The sequence below is a fragment of the Gambusia affinis genome, linkage group LG05, assembly GCF_019740435.1.
Source record: "Gambusia affinis linkage group LG05, SWU_Gaff_1.0, whole genome shotgun sequence".
NCBI classification, from domain to species: Eukaryota; Metazoa; Chordata; class Actinopteri; order Cyprinodontiformes; family Poeciliidae; genus Gambusia; species Gambusia affinis.
This window is the reverse complement of record NC_057872.1, coordinates 16,574,239-16,596,646: the sequence shown is the minus strand read 5'-3', so window position 1 is coordinate 16,596,646 and position 22,408 is coordinate 16,574,239. Positions and strand designations below refer to the sequence as shown.

The window sequence follows — 22,408 nt, the reverse complement described above, 5'->3', positions numbered from 1 at the left end:
TTGCCATTTATCCTGGCTCATAAAGTCAAAAATATTTAGAAACTGTTCCACTTTGTATGAAACTGACTAAATCTGAGTTTTATTTCTAAAAAATTGAGTTTTCTGCTGTTTTGGTGCTGCAGCGCCATCGTGTGGTAAAAATAAGACAGCATCTCTCTAAATAATCCCAGAAAGTCGTAGTTTATGAGCAGCAATCTTATAAACGATGTTTATCCTGAAATGCAATGACTTTCAGAGGTTTAGTTGGCTGGATGTCCTGCCACGCAAAAGAAAATAAATAAATACAACTTCACAGGAAGCTGTTTGTTTGGCATTTTATTCTCACATACAAAACTCAAACCCCCATAAATTACAATTTATACATACAACAGAGATGATGTGTAACATACTGCTGAGGGAGAATAAATATTTGATGTTGAAACAACCTGATTTTAAAACACGTCCAGCTTATACAGTCTTTTTGTACACATCAGTAATCCATGAGCAAAAGAAAAAAGGCTCTGCTTTACCTCCACAGGGAAGAATAAACCAATCCAGGAGCAAAACAAACGGGTAATGACCTGTCAGGAAAAAAATAATGTAGACTCTTGACCTCTGTGTTTAGAAAAGAAGCTCAGCGACTGCATCTGCTTACAGTTTCATAACACACTCCGTCACTTCAGCTGAAGGACTCTTAGATGACAACTCCTTCATTAGTGCAACACCAAGCAAAGAAGCAGGAGGCAAGACAAAAAAAGCTTCAGCTACGGATTTGAGATCAAACCAAAACAAATGTAATTATCCACTTTACTGTTTTCAGATTATGTAAATAATTTGTGACCTAAAATATAAGACTACCTAATTATTTTTGTGCAACTTTTAGGTTGTAATGTTCAGCCTGTGACCTATCAGATTTAACATAAAGCTCAAAGGATCCAAATCATCCTCCTTGCGGGACTGAAAAATCCAAAACCCAGAGAGATAATTCAACTTCCTTCAAACACATATTGTGACAATGATCTGAAGCAGAGAAAAAAACAGCTTTCAAACAGTCAAGCTAGCATGGACCAGCTAGCAGCATCAAGATCAACCAATGATTTAAAAGTTCAACACTTACAGCCTTCGTCTGGTTTAAAGTTTTCTTAATGTGATTCACAGGAGGTACTGAAGTGTCCAAGTTTAACAGAGCGCTGCCCTTCCTCCACCTGTTGTTGTTCATGCTGGTCAGCTGGCTGAAAGAAAGCTACTAAGCATAATTCATGCTCAAGACACCATTTTTAAAACTACCACTGGGAAGCTGTGAAAGTCTTCCAGAGCCACTAATTAACCAGTTAAGTTTAGCTTGTTATACTTTATAAAGAGAAGAAATGCAAAAATGTGTCCCATTTGGCCCAAAGAACACTAGAAAACTAGTGTTCAAAACCATAAATAAATACTTAAGATAATATTAATATAGTTAAAGTTGCAAGAATTTAGCTGTGAAAATAGTTGCCGTTGCTAAACTGCTCAGACCTCAAAGAAAACTGGAATCTAATAGGAAAAGTGCATCTGTAATAAATCATGTGAAACATTAAATGTGTGTATTAATACCATGATAATATGGAAGTGTTTGCCCAGAGGATCTCATGCCTGGTTTAGAGTCGGGCCTGCTAACCAGAACCACTTTGCTTTTCGGTGGACACAAAGCTCTTTAAACTCTTCTTGCTTAAATTTGAGAATGAACGCGTGGGACATCATCAACAGTGACTGCTGTGCATGACAACAGCTGCTCAACAAGACTGGCAGCACAAAAAAAACCTAAGCTAAGCCAATCTGATGACTGTTTAAAACCATAAGAAACTAAACGTTTGTGCTGCTGCATTAATATTCCATAAATAGAGTTACAAGTAGCTGAACATAGATTTGTCCATGTGGTGTGCTTGGTTTTTAAATCTGTGGCACACAGCTGAATTAGTCAGTGAGAAATCAGCTCAGGACTCATCATCCTGTCTCTGCGCGCCGATCACGTGAGGGTTGAACTGAGTGACGATGATGGTGATGTCATCACGGTACATGCGAGCCAGCTCCTCAGGCAGCGACAGCATCTTGGACAGCCGCTCGTGGTCCACCGTGCCGAACTCGTTGTTTCCCACCGCGTGCCGCATCAAGTGCGTCGCCGAGTTCTGGTCCTCGAATGCGGAGGACATGCGGGCCTTCCGCTCCTCGAGCAGACCCTGCATCTGTCCCAGAGTGACTTTGTAGCCTCCGACTTTAAGTGGCTGGCTCTGGTGAAACCCAGTTAAATACTCGCCGACGATGCGGATCACTTCCTGCCGGTGGAGCGTCTCCCAGAGGCCGTCTGAGCCGATTACCTGCAGACAGAGGAGGGCGATGCTCAGAAACATCTTGATCTTATGTGAAGAACAAACTTTAATCTCTCAACTTCCATTTGTTCCTGCTCTATTCAAATCTTGCTTACACTCTGGGCTTTCTCCCATTCACTTGGATTCTCTGTCATAGTTTTCCTACCAGGTCAATCAGAGAATAGAAATTGTGAACGACAACGTAAATTTTCTGCGCCGTTTTAGATTTGGAGTCTACCTGGGGTTTTAGCAACGGCAGCGGAGGAAGGAAACAAAGCCGTTCAGTCTGTGTTGGCCACGCTTTCAAATATTGAATTAACATTAACATCCGCTCAGCACTTCTCTCTGTAGTACCGTCTTTAGCAGTATAATGCCCCATCAAAATGATGCATTGCATGCATGACGGGCAACCATTAGTGACTGGGTAAAATGTAAAACTTCAGAGTCCAGACTCTCTGTAGGAAAAGAGAACAAAGATCTGGTCTCTTTTTACTAGGCTAGTTCACCCTAAGAGTGAAAAAATACTTTTCACAGAAACAGTTTGAAATGTTCTTTACAAATCAGTTAAATTAAAAGAAAATCTGCAACACACAAAACTTTAATGAAGCCAGACTCTTACAAAGAGCTTTCTAAAATTTACACTCAACCTTTTCATGTAAGGAGAGCGAAAAGACCACCCTTTCAATCTGGAAAAAAAGATTTACAAACATATTTTGGAGGACAGACATGGCATATTTGATGAAAATAATAGTAAAAACATCAGAATAAAGAGACTATTCATCAAACCTGAGAACTAATTAGCTCTCAGACATGGGAGGTGAAGGAGGAAGCCGCCATTAGTCACTGCAGTATCTACCATCTAAAAGACGAGACAAAAGATCCCGGCGTGGTTTTCTTTCATTGCACTAAATGTCAAGGATCTCTGAGTCAGTGCCAACATTTCTGATTTATTCAGTAGTTTGACAAGATGGAGTGAAAAGTCAGATAATTGGATATTATTTTAAAGGGAAGACCAAGCAGAATATCGCTGCACTTTGAAAACAAACAAGAACTTTATGACAACTTGTGGCTATTAATTGATTCATTGCATAGAAGAAAGTGGCGCAGTCTGCAGATTTTTCATTGAACCACTTACGCCTTTTCAAAAAAAAAAAAATTAGAAATACATAAAGAAGGCTAATAAATAATTCAATTACTTCAAATAAGAAAATAAACATTTAATTGTCTAAAATGCAATAACATTGCATTCCTTTGGTGAATGCTTGATCATTTGTAGCAAAAGTTGCTGCTGCAGCTAAAAAATACTTCAAATATATGAGAAGCTAAAGATGCCTAAAAGGTTTAACAGAATTTAAGCCAGTTGAAGCTAAAGCTTTAGCATTTAAGGAGTTCTGGGTAGAACTCATTCACAGATAAAGCAGGTTCTAATATTAAATGCAAAATGTTTATATTTTTGTACAGTTTTGGCTTAATTACTGCTCTGAGTGAGTTGTTCTTTCTGAAAATGACCTTCTTTAGAGTTTGCATACTTCAATTAACGATGACTCGATTACTAAAGTAGTTGACGAGTATTTCAATAATTGAATCATCATAATTAATTGTTTCAGGCCGATGTGTAAATAAAATAATCATCATTTAGGAGAGGAATGTTACCTTCCTGCACGGTGAGATGTTATTATTCAGCTGAATTAAATTACACTATTAAAACTTTAGCTATGGCAACAACTGAAATTCTCTCAGACATTTAAAGAACTCTTCATTCATGCGACAGAATGAATGAAAGAATACATGAATGAATGACTGAAGAACTAAATCAACTTAGTACTGGATGAATAAATGAATGCATGAAGGTACTAAGCTGTTGCATGAATAAATGAAATGAACAGCATCTGTCGGCGTTCCTCTCTCACCAGGAAGCGGTCCTGTGGCCGCAGCCTGTGGTACGTGATCTCCGGCTCGGCGGTCAGGTAGGGCGGCGTGTGGTAGTTGGGAGGGATGAACTTGGTGTGCTCATTCTCATGGAGCTGATCGGGTCCAGACTCCAGAACGCGCTTCTGCAGTTCGATGCTCCACTTGAACTTCACGTCCCCGAAGGCGCGGAACGGCATGAGCAGGCCCAGCAGCCGGTCCTGATGCAGAGGAAGACGGAGAGAGGCAGAAGTTCAGACTGACTTGTTTTTAGTTTTTTAACCACGGGCGGATTGGTGAAAATCACTACCTGACGAATAACAGTCTTCCTCTCAGAGTGAGGATGCTCGCTTCGTATCCGAGCGACCTCGCTGTCGTTCTGGGCGCTGTGGTCGTTGGACAGTGTGTGAGCACTGAATGAACCATCCTCCTCCTGCACCCCCAACACGGCCCGGGCATCCCCGGCATTGGCTATATAGCTTTGAAGACAAAAATGGGGGAGGCAGGAGTTTAGATGTTAGCTTAATAAAAAACAACAACTGGAACTTTTTGTCACAATGTGCTGCTGGACATTTATTCTCCATACAGATCTGGTCCATCGATGTGCGCCACGCAGGCTGTAGCTCCAGAAAATGCCACTCTCAGAACCCAGTAGTGCAGAAACGCACTTGCGTCTCCAACCTGTAAGAGAGAAATCACAGACAGATGGTAAGCACCTTAGCAAGTTTATATCACATGGAGATGAAGTGACATCTGAGCTCATTTCTGGTCTACGAAAGTTTAAATCCGGATGTTCTCATTCCTAACATTGGGGGCCTGGACTGACGAATGTCCTCAAGAGCTCTTACTGATGGAAACATTCCTCAGATTTAACAGTCCAGATAAATGGCATGACCTGCAACTCGACTCTATCATGACTGCTCATGGACATCTTAAACAGCAGAACAGGAAATGGGTCAGCTCATGTTGTTGCTAGGAGGAACGCATCCAAGTTTTTTTTTACCTAAAAAAAGAAAGATTAGTATCAAAACCACAAACTGTTCTCACCTGAGCTTCCAGAGAAATGTTGTTGTCCAGCCTCTTGAAGGCATTCAGTAAGGCCTCTCGGGTGTCTGGAACGTCGCCAGGGCTAAAGGATGAAAGATATATAAAGACAGATTGTCTGAAAAAGAGGAACGGCAACCAAAAATCTCCAGATCACACAGTGATACTGAGGTCACAATAAGAGACCAGAAAGTCCAGTTTGAAATATTTATGACAACAATCACGGATTAGAAAGACCAAATGATAAATTAACACGCATTTGACATTACAACCACACATTTAAATGTATTTTGAAGAGGAATACATAGGTTTCAATTCTTATTTTATAAGTTGGTGGGCATTTGTATTAATCCCCTCTGAGTCAGTTCTTTGGCTGCAGCTGCAAGTCTTTTAGGGCATTTCCTGGCAAGCAGATCTGAAAACTCATTCAAGAAAAATATGGCAAACTGTACAACCTACCAAGAGACGGCAGTCACCTAAACTGCAATGAAAGTATTAATCAGAGAAACTGTCAAGAGACCGACAGACCGAACCCATCCAGTATTTTTTCATTACTTGAGTTCAAAATGTAAAACTCACTTTATATTTGCTCTTTGCACGCAGAGGGATATTTTTCAGATTTTTATCTGTTAATTTGGATGGTTATGGCCTCCAGCGAATGAAGATCCCAGATTTAATTTTTCAAAAACATTAAATATTAAAAAGAAAACAGGATTTTTTATGTTATTTTATGGCTCATATAATATTACTGATGATTTGACATCGTCCATAAGGAGGGTAAACCCCAACAGGTCTGTTTGAAATTTCGGTTTCAATGGAAAATTTGAAACAGAAATTAAACAGAACTTGATTAATTAGTGAACTAAATTACACTTTTGATGATTTTCTACTATAATGAGATGCAACTACAGAGTAGAAAAGCTTCAACTTAATTGGAAAGATGTTTTGAGGGAAAACAACAAGATGTTTTAGTTCATGTGTTAAATTTTTGTCCAGGTACTGTGATGATTTTCTCATATCAACCCAAAACTCATTAACACCTGAAAATTGAAGCTCACAGATGCTCTTCATTCAAACAGCAGAATAAAAACTCAGGACATTAAAATCTGGATCAGACAAACACCGATAGGAATGGGGTGTAAGGTTGTTATCTTTAGTATTGACTCTGGGGGTATAAATACAAATCCATTCCACACTTCTAAGATTTTTATTAGTCTTTCCAATATACTCCCAAATTAAATGAACTGATGTTTCTGCTTGAATTATAATCAAATGTGGAAATATAATTATTCTTGTGGACATGTCTTATTTAAAATACTGTTCTTACCAGGATGAAATAGTTTAACTTAAATGCAGTATTGCTAACCTGTGTGTTTCTCACCTGGTTAGGTCAATTAGCTCCTGCCAGTAGGTCCTCAGGCTGTTGAAGTAGAGGCTCTGAGCCTCCCGGGTGAAGTAGTCATTGGGATGTTTGTGCCACTGCAGGATGGGACTAAGCGCTCGGCCGGCCTCCACTGAAGCCTCCAGCTCACACAGAGTGTCATGGGGGAGCAGTGAGACCGCTATGTAGTAAAACAGCCTCTCACTCAGCGCCTGCAGAAAAACATTATGAGATTATGATAACACACACTGCTGCTTATAACAAAAAAAAAAATGTCTTGGAAAGTGTCTAGATGTTTTCTATATGCCTAAAAATAGCCTAATGAAGTCTGATATTACTGTTTGACCAATGCCTCAAAAAGCAAAGAAATGAATTAAAACCCCATAGAGTGAACAGATCACCTGAGCGCAAGCGCAGCCGGCGTGTCCATCAAACACGCCCAGGAGCATTCCTCGTGTCTGCAGGCAGGTCGCCGCGCTCCGCCGGTCCTCGATGGGAGCGTTGGCCGGAAGCTGGTTGCTTTCAAAACCCATCACGGATGACACATTTTTACCGTCAAACTCTGGCACCTGCAACCGGATGATGAAAACAAACAACAGGATGAGAATCTAAACAAACAAATGATGAATCAGGAACTCTGTGCATGATCCGCACCGACCTTGAAGCTGTACTCGTTGGCTTTCAGGATGGAGTTGACCTGTGGGGGCGTCAGGATGTAGTTGTGAAGCGCTGAGGACGTCTGATATGACCTTCCTAACAGGTGTGTCTGCCATGTTTGGGACGGGCCTCTAAGGGCAGGCAGGGAACCGAGGTGGGACTGGTGGTGTTGGCATGGTAACAGACTGGAGGCAAAGGCCTTGGCACGGGGCAAACCCCTGAGTAGTTGGGATGCAACAGGCATAGCTGACCATGCAGCACCAGTAATCAAAGCACCACCGATGTGCACACACCTGAAGAAGAAGCACATTAAGAGCTCAGATGTACGTATGGTGAACAGAGCGTTCTCTGTTCGCACCATTAAGCAAACACTGTGCAAACAAGTGGACTTATTCTCATAAGGTAAGTCATTCTGAATCTGAAAGCCAAAAATCCCCAACACACTTAAAACCAAATTATTATATCTAGAGATGAGGATTTTCATGTCCAATGTCAACTTATAGTTTACTTTTTGGTCTGATCTGCAATGGAAAATAGCCAATTTGTTCACTACTAATTATATCCTTACCAATCTTTGCTTCACATCAGCTGTTAAATCCAAACCAAGCTGCAGCCAGATCAAATCAGATTAATGGCTTGAAAAGGTTGTTGATTAACTACTTTTCTTTTTCCTGGTCACTGGCACTCCTATGTGGAAAAAAATGTAATGGGGATAATAATTACTGCTACTACATCTCAAAATATTTCCTTAAAGCATGTGCACTTCCCTGTTCAATTCTATCTAGAGGAAAATCTTACATGTGATATGACAAATGGAAAGGACGAAGAGATTTTACGTATGCAGTCAGAGGATGTTTTTGGTGAAACTTAACTGATTGATCTATTTATTTTGAATGAAAATATAGCTTAGTTATCTATTTTTGTCACCTATGGTGGATAATAAAGAGTGCTTTAGTCTTAAGTAGAGGGTAGGTATGAAACCAAGTAAGTCTGCACTCATAGTTAGAGACAGATGGTTAGCTTTACAAGAAAGCTTCACTCATTTTGGTTCTCCACCATGACTGTCTGCATTTTAAGCAAATGGAATATTTTAGAAAACAGTCAAATGTGTATTTTTCCTAAAGTAGTGAACAGTGTTGTAAAGTTATTTTCCACAGGTAGCAGCGGGGCAACCTGTGGAACTCGATGCTTTATACAACCGGAGGAAACTTAGTCATCGCATTAAAAGGAAAAGCTATATGACAGAAATAGCAGTTTGGAACTGTAACCAATAGAAGGAGGAAGTCTTGTGCGATAATTGAAAACTACAATATGTCTTTTTGGAATGAAATGCAAAATTTGCAATAGAGGAGCAGTAATAGTTTGAGTAGCAGCTCTGCAGACCTCTGCAAATATAGGTCAGAACTGGTGCACAGACAGTTAAAAATAACTGAGTACTGGCATTTGTTCCTCTGATAGTTATGCCTGCTGCTGGCCAGGAAACCGAGTCCTGGCTGTGACTCTTCAAATAACCTTCTCCAATTTACAGATTTTAATATATCTGGAGCTTCTGAAGCCACCCATGTCTCCCTACGACTGGTTATTTCTATTTAAACCTGGAGGATTTTAGTCGTTTCTGCTACACCAGTCTTTCACAGAGTGACCCTGATGTGAACAAATATACCTATTAACCATCCAGAAATAATAATAAATAAATAAAAAAAACTGTGACCCAAACAGACCAGAAGACTCGTCTCATCGCTGGGCTTTAAAAGTTGTTTGTTGACATAATTAGCTTTTCTAAGCTAATTACGAACCAGGTACGGAACGCAGTTAGCCAACATGATATAAGCAACAGCAGTAGCATACGGAGACATGGAGTGAATTAAAAATATTTAAATGGACTTACAGTTTAAAACTCAAGTCAGTAGTGAAGGTAAAGCATCCAGATTCAGACTAATGTAGCTAGCTCTGGGTTACACCCACAAGCCGTCGATAGAAATTGCTAGACGTATATAACATAGACATTCCAGGTACACTTAAGAATACTTTATAAAAGTCCGTTTGTGGAGAAGGGGACAAAACAGAACAAAATGTGCTCTTACCCTATCCAACAGATGTGAATTAGGTATTTAAGTTCATGACTCGAACCCAACCCCTTCGGTTTGTGTTACTCCAAAGCGCCACACCTCATGCTGAAACCTGATTGGTTGAGCCTTAATCTACGCAGTGACGTCAACTCCCATGTATGCAACGCGTCAAAAACAATAGAAAGCTGAATATTCCAGTCCAAGAAGCGATACTGGCATGTTAAATGGATGTATTAGACAGTGACATATATCAAGTTTGTAAGTTGGATGATAATGGCTTATAGCTCACGAAAAACCTAAATTTAATATAACAAAAAAAGGTTTTTTTTTCAGTGAAGTGACTAACTGAATTCTGGAACCAAATCAAATAGTGTAAATTTGTAATAGAAATTAACCCAGAATGATCGGAGTTGCTACATTTATTAAAATGTGTCACCTCTCCCTTTCAAAAACACTTAATTAAAAATATTTGTCTTACATAACGTTTGTAAGATAAATAAATTTTTTACACACGCAAATATGCAAAGTGATTGTAAAACGTTTCAGTTAATAGGTTTGATTGACAGAGGTACAAGTAATACAAATGTATGAATAAATCACCATGCAAACAGTAGAAAATTGAAATTATTGCAAATATCTTTAAGATAAGGAAATAGTTTAATATAAGTTATTTTGTTATTTATTTCTATATTTTAATGCTACAAAATAAAATAAATAGAAAGGAGAGAAAAAGGTAATTAAAAAAAGCAAAAGATACTACATATTTGGCTTTCACAGTGACATTTTATTATGTCCTATAAATGGCTATTGATGTTAAATAAAAACTAATTATATTTAAATGTTCATATCCTTATTATGTAACAAAGAAAAGAAAAATGAAAACAAGAAAGAAAGAAACAAAGAGGAAGGAAGAAAGAAAGAACTTTACCATAAAAACAAAACTCCAGTCAGGTTTCATATAAAACAATTTAATCAATATAAAACCATAGAAATATTTCCAAAAAGACAACATTTGCGTTAAAATCAGCAGTGAACAGATTCTTTTAACGAGAACAGAACAAGTGAGGAGTAAACATCTTTGCCACCGAAGAGGTCTATATCAGAAACCGCTGATCCACCAGCGTTTTGTTGGCAAGGTTCCTTCTCCCAAGAGTGTTACGGATGAAGCGGAATATCTGCAATAAATACATTTTGGTTTAATGTACATTTTTACTTTGGTGAAGATAACACACTACAAGTACATAAACACCAACCATTTGCTGAAGGTATGTGAGAACAGCTGCTAGCACAAAGTTCTGAGATCCAAGGTCAACGACACAGAAGAATAAAATGTCAAAGATCAGCAGCGTGGCCTCATTTCCATAAAAGAGGACATTACTGAAGGAGTGGGCCTCATCTGTAGAGAGGAGAGCAGTGGTATATTATAAATGCACACATCCAAAGATCTGTAAACAACAAAATAAGGAGAGTTTTTTTCTACCACTGTAAAAGTAGCTTTTATCAGCCGGTTCCATAAACTCCATCCCTATAACTCGCTCCAACATAAGCTTTTCCTTCACCATGTAGTCCATGTCAGGATGGCCCTAAGTCAACAATCCAGCATGAGAAAACAAAGATTTGCATCAAATAAACTTGCAGTATCTACAAAACAAACAACGGAATCAGATTAGATGTGATCCAAGGTTACATTCACAGACTGAGCTAATTTCCGGATGTTTGTACTAACATGGTCAATAATGGATCCCAGGAAGTGGTTCATGGTGTTGTACGCTCTGAACTGTAGATCTGACAGATTGGCTGTAGATGCATCCATCAACCGTGACGGCCTGTTCCTCTGGAGTGAAAGAGTCAAAGATTTTTTGTTTTTGTTTTATATCAAAGAATAAGAGTGATAGCGGTGATCACATACCCTGCTAAGAGAATCTTGTATTCGTTCATACTGCTGCCTCAGACGGTTGGTGACCGACACCTGAAAGGTCTGAATGTCAGAGTTGGGAACCAAACCCCGCTGACCACAAAGTGAGTCCTACAGGCACAAGAAGAGAAATACAGCAGCAGCCATAAGTGTTGAACCCTCTTAAGTCTTTTTTTCATATTTTGTGATATGATAATCACACATTTCTATTTAGAATTAGGGATTAATGCGGAAGACCATCACAAAGAAGTAAGTCTGGGTCTTCATGTTCACCAATGTTGTGTAAATGATAAGAGGCCTTCACAGCTGAGCTGCATTTACACATTTATGATATATTTACTAATTATATCACTTCAGATTTCATTAAGGCATGTAAACACAGAAGAGGTTGAATACAAATGTAAATCCACATTTTTCAGATTTGTATTTGCTAATAAAATAGCTGAAAACCAAATGTTTCCTTTTTTCATCTACTTCACATTGACACATTACTTTATTTTGTAGTGCTTGAGCAACAAAACTTAAAAAGGTTAGAGGGGTACTAATACTTTCACAAGTCTTTATTATATTGTTTGATTCTATGGAACCATATTATCTTTGATACTGTAAACAGTCTGAAGTGCAGAATGCTGTCCAATAACAGTTTGAAGGATTCCAAGAAGACTTGGTGTCTTGGAAGCAACTTCATTTGAAATGTGGGACTTCTGCAAAGTAGTGCTGAAACGGTTCCTCGAATGATTTGTGAACCTCGATTATTAAAACGCCTCGAGAAAAATGTACTTGCCTTGAAGCTTCATTAATTTATGTTTTATTATTTAGAGGACCATGTCCTGGCCGGACCATTATTTGCGATAGGCGTAGCTCTGACTTGTACCTCTGAGTTGTTGAATAATGCAAATGTTAGTGGCATAACGTTCAATTTTCAAGTTTGGCGCGTGGGGATTTTTATTGATTGATGATAATGCCCTGGTTTTTATTGTTTTTGGGAGGGACCAATAAGCATCCTTAAAATGACTTGACGCGATGCCTGGAGTACGGCAGCCTTTCTCCTCCGGGAGCTGCTGGTTCAAAGTGAACGGTGGGAAGAGCGCTGCGGGAGTATTCATACAGGTGAACAGATAGACTGAACACGGCGGGCGGCTGAGTAGTTGATGCTTATAGTGTAAGTGTAGCTTTACGGACGACCCGCACAATAAATTTCATATCATCCCGGTCTGAACAAACGGGTGGTGGAAATCACATCCGTCTGTCCCCTGGTCTAGTTCCTCCTCTCCACCCCCATCTTATGTTCGTTTACCTCCTACCCCCACCACCTCAAGCCCCTCCACTCCAGGGGGTATTTTCCGTATTCTCAAACCCAAAGCTTGACAGGTGAGAGTTCATCTATTAAACTGACTGAAGATGAATACATAAACTAAAAGCTGGAGCATAGACATTTTTTACAAGCGTATCTGTGAGCCTGCCTCTTTATTATTTAATTGAATAGAATTTCAGATCTTTGTACAACTTTTCTTCAAGTTAACTTAGAAAGTGAGCTATTATTGTTACAGGTTAGTTTTCTAAACTCCATAAAGATAACTGTTCGGGAAGTTCAAAAATGAAAAATTGGATTGATATTGATATCCGATAGGAACACTGGTGTTATGCTAGATTTATCAGTTTTATAATTTCTTTTATCCGATTACTGAATTAATCGTAAGAATAATCGATAGATTACTCGATTACTAAAATATTTGTTTACAACAGCCCTCCTGCAAAGCACTGCAAATAAAAACGGAAGATGACAAGGTTCACTGTTGTTGTACGTACACGTTCTCTCTTCAGGTTATTGCTCATTTCCTCCATGTTGGTGTCTGCGTGTCCATGCACTGAGCGTCCATGGATGTAGTAACCAAAACAACGATTGAAGAACAGCAGCACAGAGATCTACGCGGGATAACAGAATAAAACCCTTTTATGTAAATTATTACTGATTGAGGAAAAAAAAAGACAGGAGCTACTACTTACATTACTGACAGAACAGAGATCCACAAACTGACGAATTTTGTCCTGCACAAAGTGTTCGTAAAATACAGTGAAGAATATCACCTGCAGGCACATGCATCTGTCGGTTATTACAGCTAAAACAAAACACCTCAATAATTAATAATGAAATGGTGGCCATTTACCTGCAGCAGGGCAATGCAGAGCCAAAGTGTGGCAGCAAGGCCGTAGCGCAGAATCAGGCTGTAAGGAGGAGTGTACGCCTCTGGGGAGCGCTGTAACGTTGACCAAGGGTCTCTCAAAGCTAGGTTGGAGAAATTCAGCACCTTAACACAAGATGGCGTAATAGCAATAAGGAAAACAGACATGTTACCGTCAGAATCTTTCAAACAGAACATATAGGATGTACTTCGAGAAAGAAGAGCACAGCCATGGTCTGAAAAGTGGGGCTGATCTTGCGAATGGTCTGGAGCTTGTTCCACTCGTTTGCCACAAAGTAGGTCCTCCAGATGCTGACTGGGGAGGGGTCAAGTTTACTGTCCCCATGAGCTAAAACAACAGGAAAAAAGCTCAACGGAAGAAAAACACTGAATAACTAGCTTAAGGTAGTGAGAACAGAGTAACTGTGTTGGTACCTTGCACTGTCCTGTTCCCTTTGCTTCGTGGTCTCTCCCAGTCTATAAGAAATATATCGACTGACACCTGCATATACAGCTTGTGTAGAAACTGGATAGCCTGGATGCAAAACATGACACTGTTATACACTATTATGTGCACAATATGATACATGTGTTTAAAACTTTTAAACTTTGGATTTAGATATGAATCCTATGACACTGGATGGCTGAATGGAAATACAAATAACCTGGAAACTACTAAAAATTGTATTACAGATTACAGAGTGATCTGACCTTGAGAGCGAAGGCACAACCAATGTACATCACAAACTGCTCCTCTTGAGAGGGGAGCGGAAGCAGCACAGATACAAACTGTTGAGCCTGTAGACACACAGAGGCAGTTTGTCTGAAAAAAGCTGCAAAAACAACCAGAGTTGAATCTGTTTTACAAACAAAGGTGGTCATGAAAGAACACAGAGTAAAAAATAACTTGCCTTTAGTGTCTAAAGAATGCAGAAATGGAAAGCAAGAAGGATAAAAGATCATGCAAAGAGTGGAAGTTAAGTTTGTGGAAATTATTGTCAAAAACAGGCTAGTGAAAGTAATGATAGAGACGAACACGACGGCACAAATGGGATTGAAACTGCGTGAATAACAAAAAATACAAACAATTCTTATGACCCACCTTATAAAATACGAGCCAGTAAAGGCCAGTTCCCACCGTGACGATAAAGAAAACATTGGCCAGATCACCGCAGTAAAACAACAGAAACTTCAGCATCGTCTGGAGAACACAGACACCAGAAACACATGAACGCCCGGCGGTCATTTTTTACAGCGCTTCAACAGTCGGCAACGTACCTCCAGATCAATGATGGGCGAAGCGATCCTCCTCTTCCAGCTGACTGTCTTGAGGAGCGAGTAGAGTACGGCCAACCCGCCCAAGATGCCAAGAGCAGTCTGTGTGACCCAAGGGTGACTATTATTCAGTTACATACACAGATTTGTTGCCATGGTTTCAGCCCAACTTATACTCACATCTGTCTTTGTATGAGCCTCTGTCTGATCCATCTCATAATCCATAGCAAAGGTTATCTACAAACACACACAGTAGAGCATTAGTTCCCAAACCTGAGGCGCAAAAAAATGTGTAATGGAAACCCAGTGGCTTTGATAGAGGTCATCTGGATTTTTTTGTACAGTAAAAAGTAAGATAGTGCGACATAGCAATGTACTCACAGGCACAGTTTGAGTACTGTTGTCCGTGATGAGAACGTCTGTGTAAGTCAAAGTCATCAGAGGGGGGAAAATGAGCCCCTCCTGATTTCGAGGAACGAGTTGAAACCTACCAGAGGATTGAAACGCGTCGGTACATTCCACATTCCTCCATTTTCATTTCCATTTTAACCATGACAACATTCAATATCACCTTATTTTGACACTGGTGGCAACACGAATGACTTTAGGCGAGGATGTTATGCTCTTCTCTCTTCCACTCAAAGTGTCCACAAGAAACATTCGGCGAGTCAGATACCAGTTTCTCATACTATCTGTATAAAAAAATAGAAACTTATATTGAAATTATCCAAACATTCATTTGGAAGGAAGTTGTATGCTTTAATTAATAAAATCTCACCCTGATTGATGAATCTTCCATTGTACTGTTGGTTTTCGACCAGCGTAGGCAGGGGGAGAAGTTTCCTGTTGTCTCCTCCTCCCAGGTCCATGTAAACATCGTAGAACAATGGTTCTTGATGGGAATCCAGCAGATCCGTCACTGAAAGGTCACACTGAACGTACACCAGAACACATTCAAAAACTGTTTAGAACATAACGTTTCACAGAATATAGGTTTGTTCTCATTCTGTAGCGTAAATTAAGTTGAAGGCACTCACACTTTCTTGGTAAGCGGTTCCAAAGCTGAAGGCTGCTGCTTGTTTGGCGGCTAATCCTGGACAAAGCTACAAGAGAGGGAAGGAAGAATTGTTGGAGGTTTATAAAGTCTTCACAAGCTGTTCAAATTACATATGGTGAGTACCGATGCGCCTTGAACCTTTGCACATTTTGTCAAAACTTCAATTTTATACAATTTATGACCAACTGAGACAAAGTAGTTCATGGAACACGGTCTTTGAGAACTGAACATGTAGTGAGCGTTTGTTTCCAGGAACATTTCACTCTAAAACCCATAAATAAAATTCACTGTAGCCAGCTGACTTTAGGAGAACAGCTGTTCAGTGAAGACCTCAGATGTTTGTTAGAAAACATTAGCGAGCAAACAGCATTGCGAAAAGTAAGGGAGAGTCTGTTGACAGGACAAAGGTTCGTTGTGCGCTATGGAAATCTGACCTTTGAAAAGAGTGGCAAGACCAAAGCTAATTTTGAAAGAGAGCAAGAGTTCTTGTTTGCACTTTGCGAATAGTGAAAATGTTGTCAGATTCTCTCATTCCAGTCTGGTTGAGCTTAAATTGTTTTTCCAAAAATAACAGGCACATATGCAAACGTCATAGGAAAGCACCTGAAAGACTTGTAGAGGTAATTTCAGGTATGAAATGAACATACGCATACAGCACATTTAAATTTGTCTTTGAATAAACATTTTCATGAGGGATTCATCTATGTAACAATAATTTGTCCTGGCACTTTTACAAAAAAAAAAAAAGCTTCCATTGAAAAAACATCTTATGGTCTAAACACACACATCTGATCTGATTATTTTCTCAGCAGAAGTGCAGAAGTCTGAATTAAAAGAGATGATCTAAGCCACAAATCTTATTTGCTTGATCACAGACAATTTAAAATCTTACCTGCAGGTTGCTTCCTCCGACCTTCTCCCACCTCAGGAACTCCCCCCTGACATTATAGGCAGCAGCAAGCAGCTGAATGTTGGTGTTCTGACAAAAATAACCAACATTTATATTTAAAGTTTTATCTAAATATCTGTAATGAACAAGACACACTATTAATGTATTTTTTTTTTTAACCCTTTCTGCACTGATGGACCACCGGTGGGTCCGTCGGGTTCTAGAGGTTAATTCGCTTATTGTTTAATGTCAACATGTTTTACCTGATTTCTTCCTCTGAAGCTGAAGACCGTGGGAACAGGATCTGTTTGAAGCACGCGACCAGCCAGCCCGGGTTCGTCTCCATAGAAGAGCCACGGGAGATTAACTCTCCTAGAGAAGAAACAATCAAAGCTGCTGGTGTCTGCTCTGGGCTCAGACTGGACAAATCTGTTTATGAACACTGCTAAAACTGAAAAACAAATAAATGAATCAAACAGAATTACCAATAAGCAATTTCTTGAACTGAGCTCAGAGCAGCTTTTGATCTGTAAACGGTGTTAAAAAGGCCGCAAGCGTCAGTAGAGGAACCAGCGATGGAGTGCATGTTCAACACACACATGTTGCCAAGAGCCTGGCACGCTGTCAGGTTGGAGTGGTCCTGCAAGGAGAACATCAGATGTTTCTGCAGAGGAGCTAATCCTTCATCTCAACAATCATTGTTTGAATCTTTGTTAAAAAATATAAGTGTGTTTTCATTACGAGGCACGCAGCTGAGGAGGAGTAGAGATTTTCCACAAACCAGGCCGACTGAATGCTGAATTTCTAACACAGAAAGTAAAAATGAATCAGAGTGGATAATAATCTGATAAATGTAACAACAACTGAGAAACCAAGAGCCGAGGATCCCTACCAACTGAGCATAGTTGACACTGGGATTCACATTAGTGGGAAGGACTCCAGGACGGAAACACAATCCTCCTTCCTGGAAAAAAACGATGCAAACTAGTGACAGATTCCCTTCTGACAGCTGAACATGAGACAAGTTGTTTGAATATGTTAAGAGAGAGACATGATTGAACTCACTTGAAAATTAGGAGCCGCACACACACAGGAGGTGTTAGTGAATGTAGACGTACATCTCTCACACCTGAAAGGCAATTTGAAAATGTACAGATAATTTAGCCATGAGGTACGCAAACCCCACGAGTAAATGATTAAGATAAAGAGCCTTAAAAGCACATTTTGGATTTTTGTTATGTTGCATCAGATTCCTTTCCCACCTCATTACTTTGTGCTCAGTGTAACTATTTGAAGTCAAACATACTCAAAAGTTTTCACAAGGCATTTTAAGAAAAGAACTGGAGCTCTTTAGAGACAGCATGTTGCCAGCAGAGGGATTTATTCAGCAGGACAAAAGATGCAGCGAGATTCACTGCATTAAAGTGCTCCAGACTACATCACAATTCACGTTCAGGTCATTTACCTGTCACTGTTGATGTTTGATACAGACAAAGCAGGGCTGTTGTTGTTGCACGCCTGACATCTGGCATCATTCAAAGGATTTCCATTGATATCCCTTTCCACTAGAAAAAAAAACAAACAAACAAAAAAGCCATGAACTCCCTGTCCTTACCTAAAAACATATAACATTCAACTCCCTTTTCATTCCTCTTATTACTGCAAATCAAACTGAAAAGTAAATAACTCACCCAGGATATAGCCTGATTGGCACTGACATTTTCCCTCATTACTGAGGCTGTTTGGGCAGCGAATGCACCCAAAACCATCTTGTGTCACTGCCTGTACGCAAACACAGTAAGTCACCAAAAGGTCAGTCTTCTATTGAGAATAAGTGATAAATCTGTACTGGACACAGCTGCAGGACTTTCATATTATTGAAACAAGGAGAAATCGAAGAAAATTGTTTTACATACGGGTCTGTCTGTAGGACACTGCTCGCAAGAAATGGATATTTTATCATTGAAGACATTTAAGGTTCTGTAGCCAGTCTGGCAAATGCAGCTCAGTCCTGCAAAACAAAAGGAAAATCAGATGAGCAGTAGTGAGTAAAGCTGGACAATATGTTACGACTAAGTGTTAATGGCAATATCAGTGTGTGCAATGTTCTCATTGCACAGAACCGACTGGTGTGCAATAATTGTTGGCTAATTCCAAATGTTTAGATGTTCACAGCTGACACAAATGACACTGTTAAAAATGCCAAAGGTCAAAGAGTGTCATGTTAAATCAGCAAATCCGACACTTTTGAATGTATTCACTATCTCCACCCAACTGGCACACAGCTCGCAAAAAAAAATCAAGCTGGTGAGATTCATCAAAAGAAAAGAAAAAGATGAATAAAAGATGTCATTGAGATGAGTTGTCCCTGCGTCTCTTTGGAGGAAGAAAGCCTTCTTCAAGTTGGAGCAAAAGCTGAGGTGGCTTAAGAGAGGAAAAGACTTGACTGAGAGTGATGAAAGTACAGATGAGAAAGAAAGGAATGAGGAAAATAGGAGTACATGGCAACTGATTGCAATATTTAGTAAAATCAAAAACTATACGTTGAATATTAATAAAAAGAAGTAGGATCAGTGCAGAATAATTAACGAGATAGGAGTAGGAGTACAGCACAACTTAAATATCTGTTAAAGATGTATGCATTGTTATATTTTGAAATGCACATTGCAGAGTTAGGGGAAAAAAAACATCTGCCCAGCTCAGCTCTGGCCATGACAGCCATTATGAAAAATGGCTAAATGATGAGTCCCATTTCCATTGCTTATTATCTATTGCACCAGAGACCATCTGCTGTCAGTTCCTCTTTTTCCCATAAGCTTATTTTTTTTCCCAGTTACCTCCTCTCAGCACTATTCTCATCTCCACCCTGTTTCAACACTTGATGTCTCAACAGCAGATTATTATTCAACACCCTGTTACATTAGTGATCATACACTCACACTATTTTTATATTGTTTATATTGTTTCATCATAAATCACAACTCATTTAACTGCAACTTGTTTGTTAAGGTCGCATCCTCTAAACTTTGACATTCACCCACACCCTGACATTTCCTTACAGGAAGTCATCTGATTCTGATCAGGCAGCTGCATCCTCTAAACTTTGACATTCACCCACACCTTGACATTTCCTTACAGGAAGTCATCTGATTATGATCAGGCAGCTGCATCCTTTAAACTTTGACATTTACCTACATAGAACATCAATTCATTGCATTTCAGCAACCATAGATTATTTGATTTTGGTTCATTGCTACAACATACTAAAATACAAAGAACACACATTAAGTAATCATCATTAATCAACATACAGGGCTGTGGCAGTCTCTTAGGCCTTTTATGATCTGTTTTTCTGCATGAGCCTGGACAGATCTCACACTCACATACCAGATTTCTTGACAAACTTCTCAATAATTAGAACCTCTGATTGAATAACTAGGGAATCATTTTTCACTTTAATTATAACCATCATGATCATAGGTTTCATTTAATGCAGGCACACTTCTGGAAAAAAAACCCCCCAAGATTAATTTATTATTTCCAATCAAAAATCATACATGCTTTTTGCTCTGAGCCTTCAAGCCTATTCATTTACTCAGTGCTGTACTTTTATGCATGAAAGTGAGGAATGATTTCACTTGTTTTGGCAGTAGCCTATAACGGCCTTTAACACTTTTATTCCAGCATTTGTAGAAATAAAGAGCAAAAACTGATATGCTCAAATACCAAATATTCTCCTGTGTGTCCCTCCAGCACACACTGGAGAGACTACACCCTTATGACTTGAAACTGCTTTAAGATAGTTAAAGCACTTTTTCTCTTTTATTGGCAGCCCTAGGAAAGAAGCTGGAATCAATCTTTAGATGTCAGAAGCCAAAGTCTAATTTATTTTTGACCACATATAAAGTTGTACAGCGCTGGATGCTTTCACATAATGCTAAAGGGAAGAACAAAGTAATCAGAGTACAATCGATATTCTTCTTCTTGGCCATGTATGCTCCAAACAATAGGCTGGACTTAAACACACACTGCAGCCTAACTGGCAATATGTTAATATTGTGAGCAGGCCAGCCTCTGGAAATGTGTTTGTGTTGATTCAGGTGTGCAGCTAAATGGAACAGACCTACTGATAGGAGAGGACCTTGAAAGTGCTCTGCTTCGAATCTCCAAGATAATTGTGTTATCATAAACAGAGGCCACATAGAGTTGCAAGATGACAAAGAGTTATCCAGTCAACAACTGTGTGAATGCAAAAGAAATGTTTTGAAACCCCTTAAAACTTACAAAATGTTAAATAAAGCAAACTGTGTGTGTCAGTTCACACACGGCCAATAACCAGTGAATGACTAATATAAGTTTGGTGATCAAAAATAAGTCAGTTCTAACAAGTCAAACCCAGAAGGAGCAGGAAAGATTTATAGGTGGGGGGAGTTTATCTTGAAATCCTTCCTTTTCTGATGCACTGTATGTATTTCTATCACATTTTTCTGTTTTATTTTCTACTTCTGTAATTTCAAAGTTATGCCTTCATATTTCTTCTTTTGATAGCTTTTTCAGATTCTTTATTAAACTACATTCACTGTGTAATTTCTAGTAATTTCAATTTTAACATCCTAATATTCCAACACCAAAACAGTTGAATTACTTTGTTGCAATGATTAATTTAACTCTTAACTCTTTATAAATATTGTTTTTATTTTAACATAAGTCTTCCAATGTTTTTGAAAATCTACAGCTTAGGTTTTTAATTTATTCTGGTTCTGCTATCTAGTAAGACTGCACTGTATATTTCGAACAGATTCAATTAGATGATTCATTCATTCACAGTTCATTTTCGGAGCAAATGAAATGTGTTCATTTTTGAAATATTTTTGTAAAGATACTCCAAAACGCCCCAGTCAAGACCTTCCTCTTATATCACGCAAACAAACTAAAATAAAATTAACAATAACTAATTGCATAATTACATGGATCATCATCAAGGTGCTTGAAACCTAAAATCTTTCAACCTTTAGTAAATATGGATGGACAAAGAAGATTAAAATTAAAAGTATATCCAAAACTTAAAAAACCCAAAAAACTATTAATTTTATTCTAACTATATAGCAAAACAAACCTTTTCACACTGTCTAACACAGGCAGATATTGCTGCGTCTGCTGTTTAATAGATTTACCCTTTATGGTGTTAAAAACATTTATTCGATGTTTTACTTTTCCCCCTCAAAACATGAAACAACAGGAAGCTAACAGCTCTTAGCTTCACATAATTGGCTCTCTGATTATTAGATTACACACGCTAACATACATTTCAAATTACTCTACATTCAAGTATAAATAGCAAAATATTTCTTATTATAGGTTAGTATCACAGCCCGAAATCAGCTTAAGATGTGTATTATGATGATAAAAACCGACCTGTTGAGCTCTTGCGCTGATTTGCACCACATCTGGAACACGACAAACTTGATATGTCGAAGAATTCGTCTGCGCCGCAATCTGAAGGCGCTTTAAACGGAATGATAAACTGCTGGCAGTCAATTAGATTTATATATAAGAAAAGAGAAAAATATGGGAGAACTCCGTGTCTGCTAATAAACAGTAGCGTCCCCGTCGCCATGGTAAACAACGGTCCTCCTTTTTTACCCACAATCCTTCACTCAGCTGGTGATGGGATTTTAGGGTCTTTTTAGAGATCCGAATCATTTGGCT

At 39.0% G+C, this 22,408-nt stretch overlaps 2 protein-coding genes across 5 annotated transcripts; both read right to left on the bottom strand.

The window, feature by feature from the left end:
• Nucleotides 1-300: 300 nt before the first annotated feature.
• pdp1 (pyruvate dehydrogenase phosphatase catalytic subunit 1) lies at nucleotides 301-9,502 on the bottom strand. 3 transcript variants are annotated; one of them, XM_044117912.1, is made up of 10 exons: nucleotides 9,396-9,475; nucleotides 7,880-7,998; nucleotides 7,313-7,604; nucleotides 7,056-7,223; nucleotides 6,655-6,866; nucleotides 5,277-5,358; nucleotides 4,816-4,910; nucleotides 4,540-4,708; nucleotides 4,232-4,450; nucleotides 301-2,330 (listed from the first exon to the last, which is right to left on the bottom strand). In XM_044117912.1, the coding sequence occupies exons 3-10, from the start codon at nucleotides 7,553-7,555 to the stop codon at nucleotides 1,950-1,952; spliced, it is 1,569 nt and encodes a 522-aa protein (XP_043973847.1). In that variant the 5' UTR covers nucleotides 7,556-7,604; nucleotides 7,880-7,998; nucleotides 9,396-9,475; the 3' UTR covers nucleotides 301-1,949. The 3 variants fall into 3 exon arrangements, with proteins under 3 accessions (XP_043973847.1, XP_043973849.1, XP_043973848.1); XM_044117914.1 differs by lacking the exon at nucleotides 7,880-7,998 and having other exon boundaries at nucleotides 9,396-9,502; XM_044117913.1 differs by lacking the exon at nucleotides 7,880-7,998 and having other exon boundaries at nucleotides 9,200-9,403.
• Nucleotides 9,503-10,332: 830 nt separating this feature from the next.
• Nucleotides 10,333-22,406, bottom strand: tmem67 (transmembrane protein 67). 2 transcript variants are annotated; one of them, XM_044117901.1, is made up of 28 exons: nucleotides 22,115-22,406; nucleotides 18,616-18,710; nucleotides 18,391-18,481; nucleotides 18,165-18,264; nucleotides 17,765-17,828; nucleotides 17,592-17,663; nucleotides 17,441-17,503; nucleotides 17,185-17,339; nucleotides 16,963-17,071; nucleotides 16,703-16,789; nucleotides 15,791-15,856; nucleotides 15,532-15,685; nucleotides 15,325-15,445; nucleotides 15,135-15,240; nucleotides 14,934-14,990; nucleotides 14,757-14,855; nucleotides 14,581-14,679; nucleotides 14,190-14,276; nucleotides 13,914-14,013; nucleotides 13,688-13,827; nucleotides 13,464-13,604; nucleotides 13,303-13,383; nucleotides 13,105-13,221; nucleotides 11,290-11,406; nucleotides 11,107-11,214; nucleotides 10,861-10,963; nucleotides 10,634-10,776; nucleotides 10,333-10,555 (listed from the first exon to the last, which is right to left on the bottom strand). In XM_044117901.1, exons 1-28 carry the CDS (start codon nucleotides 22,314-22,316, stop codon nucleotides 10,475-10,477), a joined length of 2,958 nt encoding a protein of 985 aa, XP_043973836.1. In that variant the 5' UTR covers nucleotides 22,317-22,406; the 3' UTR covers nucleotides 10,333-10,474. The 2 variants fall into 2 exon arrangements, with proteins under 2 accessions (XP_043973836.1, XP_043973837.1); XM_044117902.1 differs by having other exon boundaries at nucleotides 13,303-13,344.
• Nucleotides 22,407-22,408: the final 2 nt, after the last annotated feature.

What these genes read in the sequence shown, in the direction of transcription:
- pdp1 (XM_044117914.1), bottom strand. Translation starts at nt 7,555, where the DNA reads ATGCCTGTTGCATCCCAACTACTCAGGGGTTTGCCCCGTGCCAAGGCC. An exon ending in CCGGCTGCGCTTGCGCTCAG is followed by an intron (nt 6,867 to 7,055) that starts GTGATCTGTTCA and finishes GTTTTTCTGCAG; the next exon opens with GCGCTGAGTGAGAGGCTGTT. An exon ending in CACATCGATGGACCAGATCT is followed by an intron (nt 4,709 to 4,815) that starts GTATGGAGAATA and finishes TTGTCTTCAAAG; the next exon opens with CTATATAGCCAATGCCGGGG.
- tmem67 (XM_044117901.1), bottom strand. Translation starts at nt 22,316, where the DNA reads ATGGCGACGGGGACGCTACTGTTTATTAGCAGACACGGAGTTCTCCCA. An exon ending in GCCACCAGTGTCAAAATAAG is followed by an intron (nt 15,241 to 15,324) that starts GTGATATTGAAT and finishes ATCCTCTGGTAG; the next exon opens with GTTTCAACTCGTTCCTCGAA. An exon ending in CTGTGCTCTTCTTTCTCGAA is followed by an intron (nt 13,605 to 13,687) that starts GTACATCCTATA and finishes TCTTGTGTTAAG; the next exon opens with GTGCTGAATTTCTCCAACCT.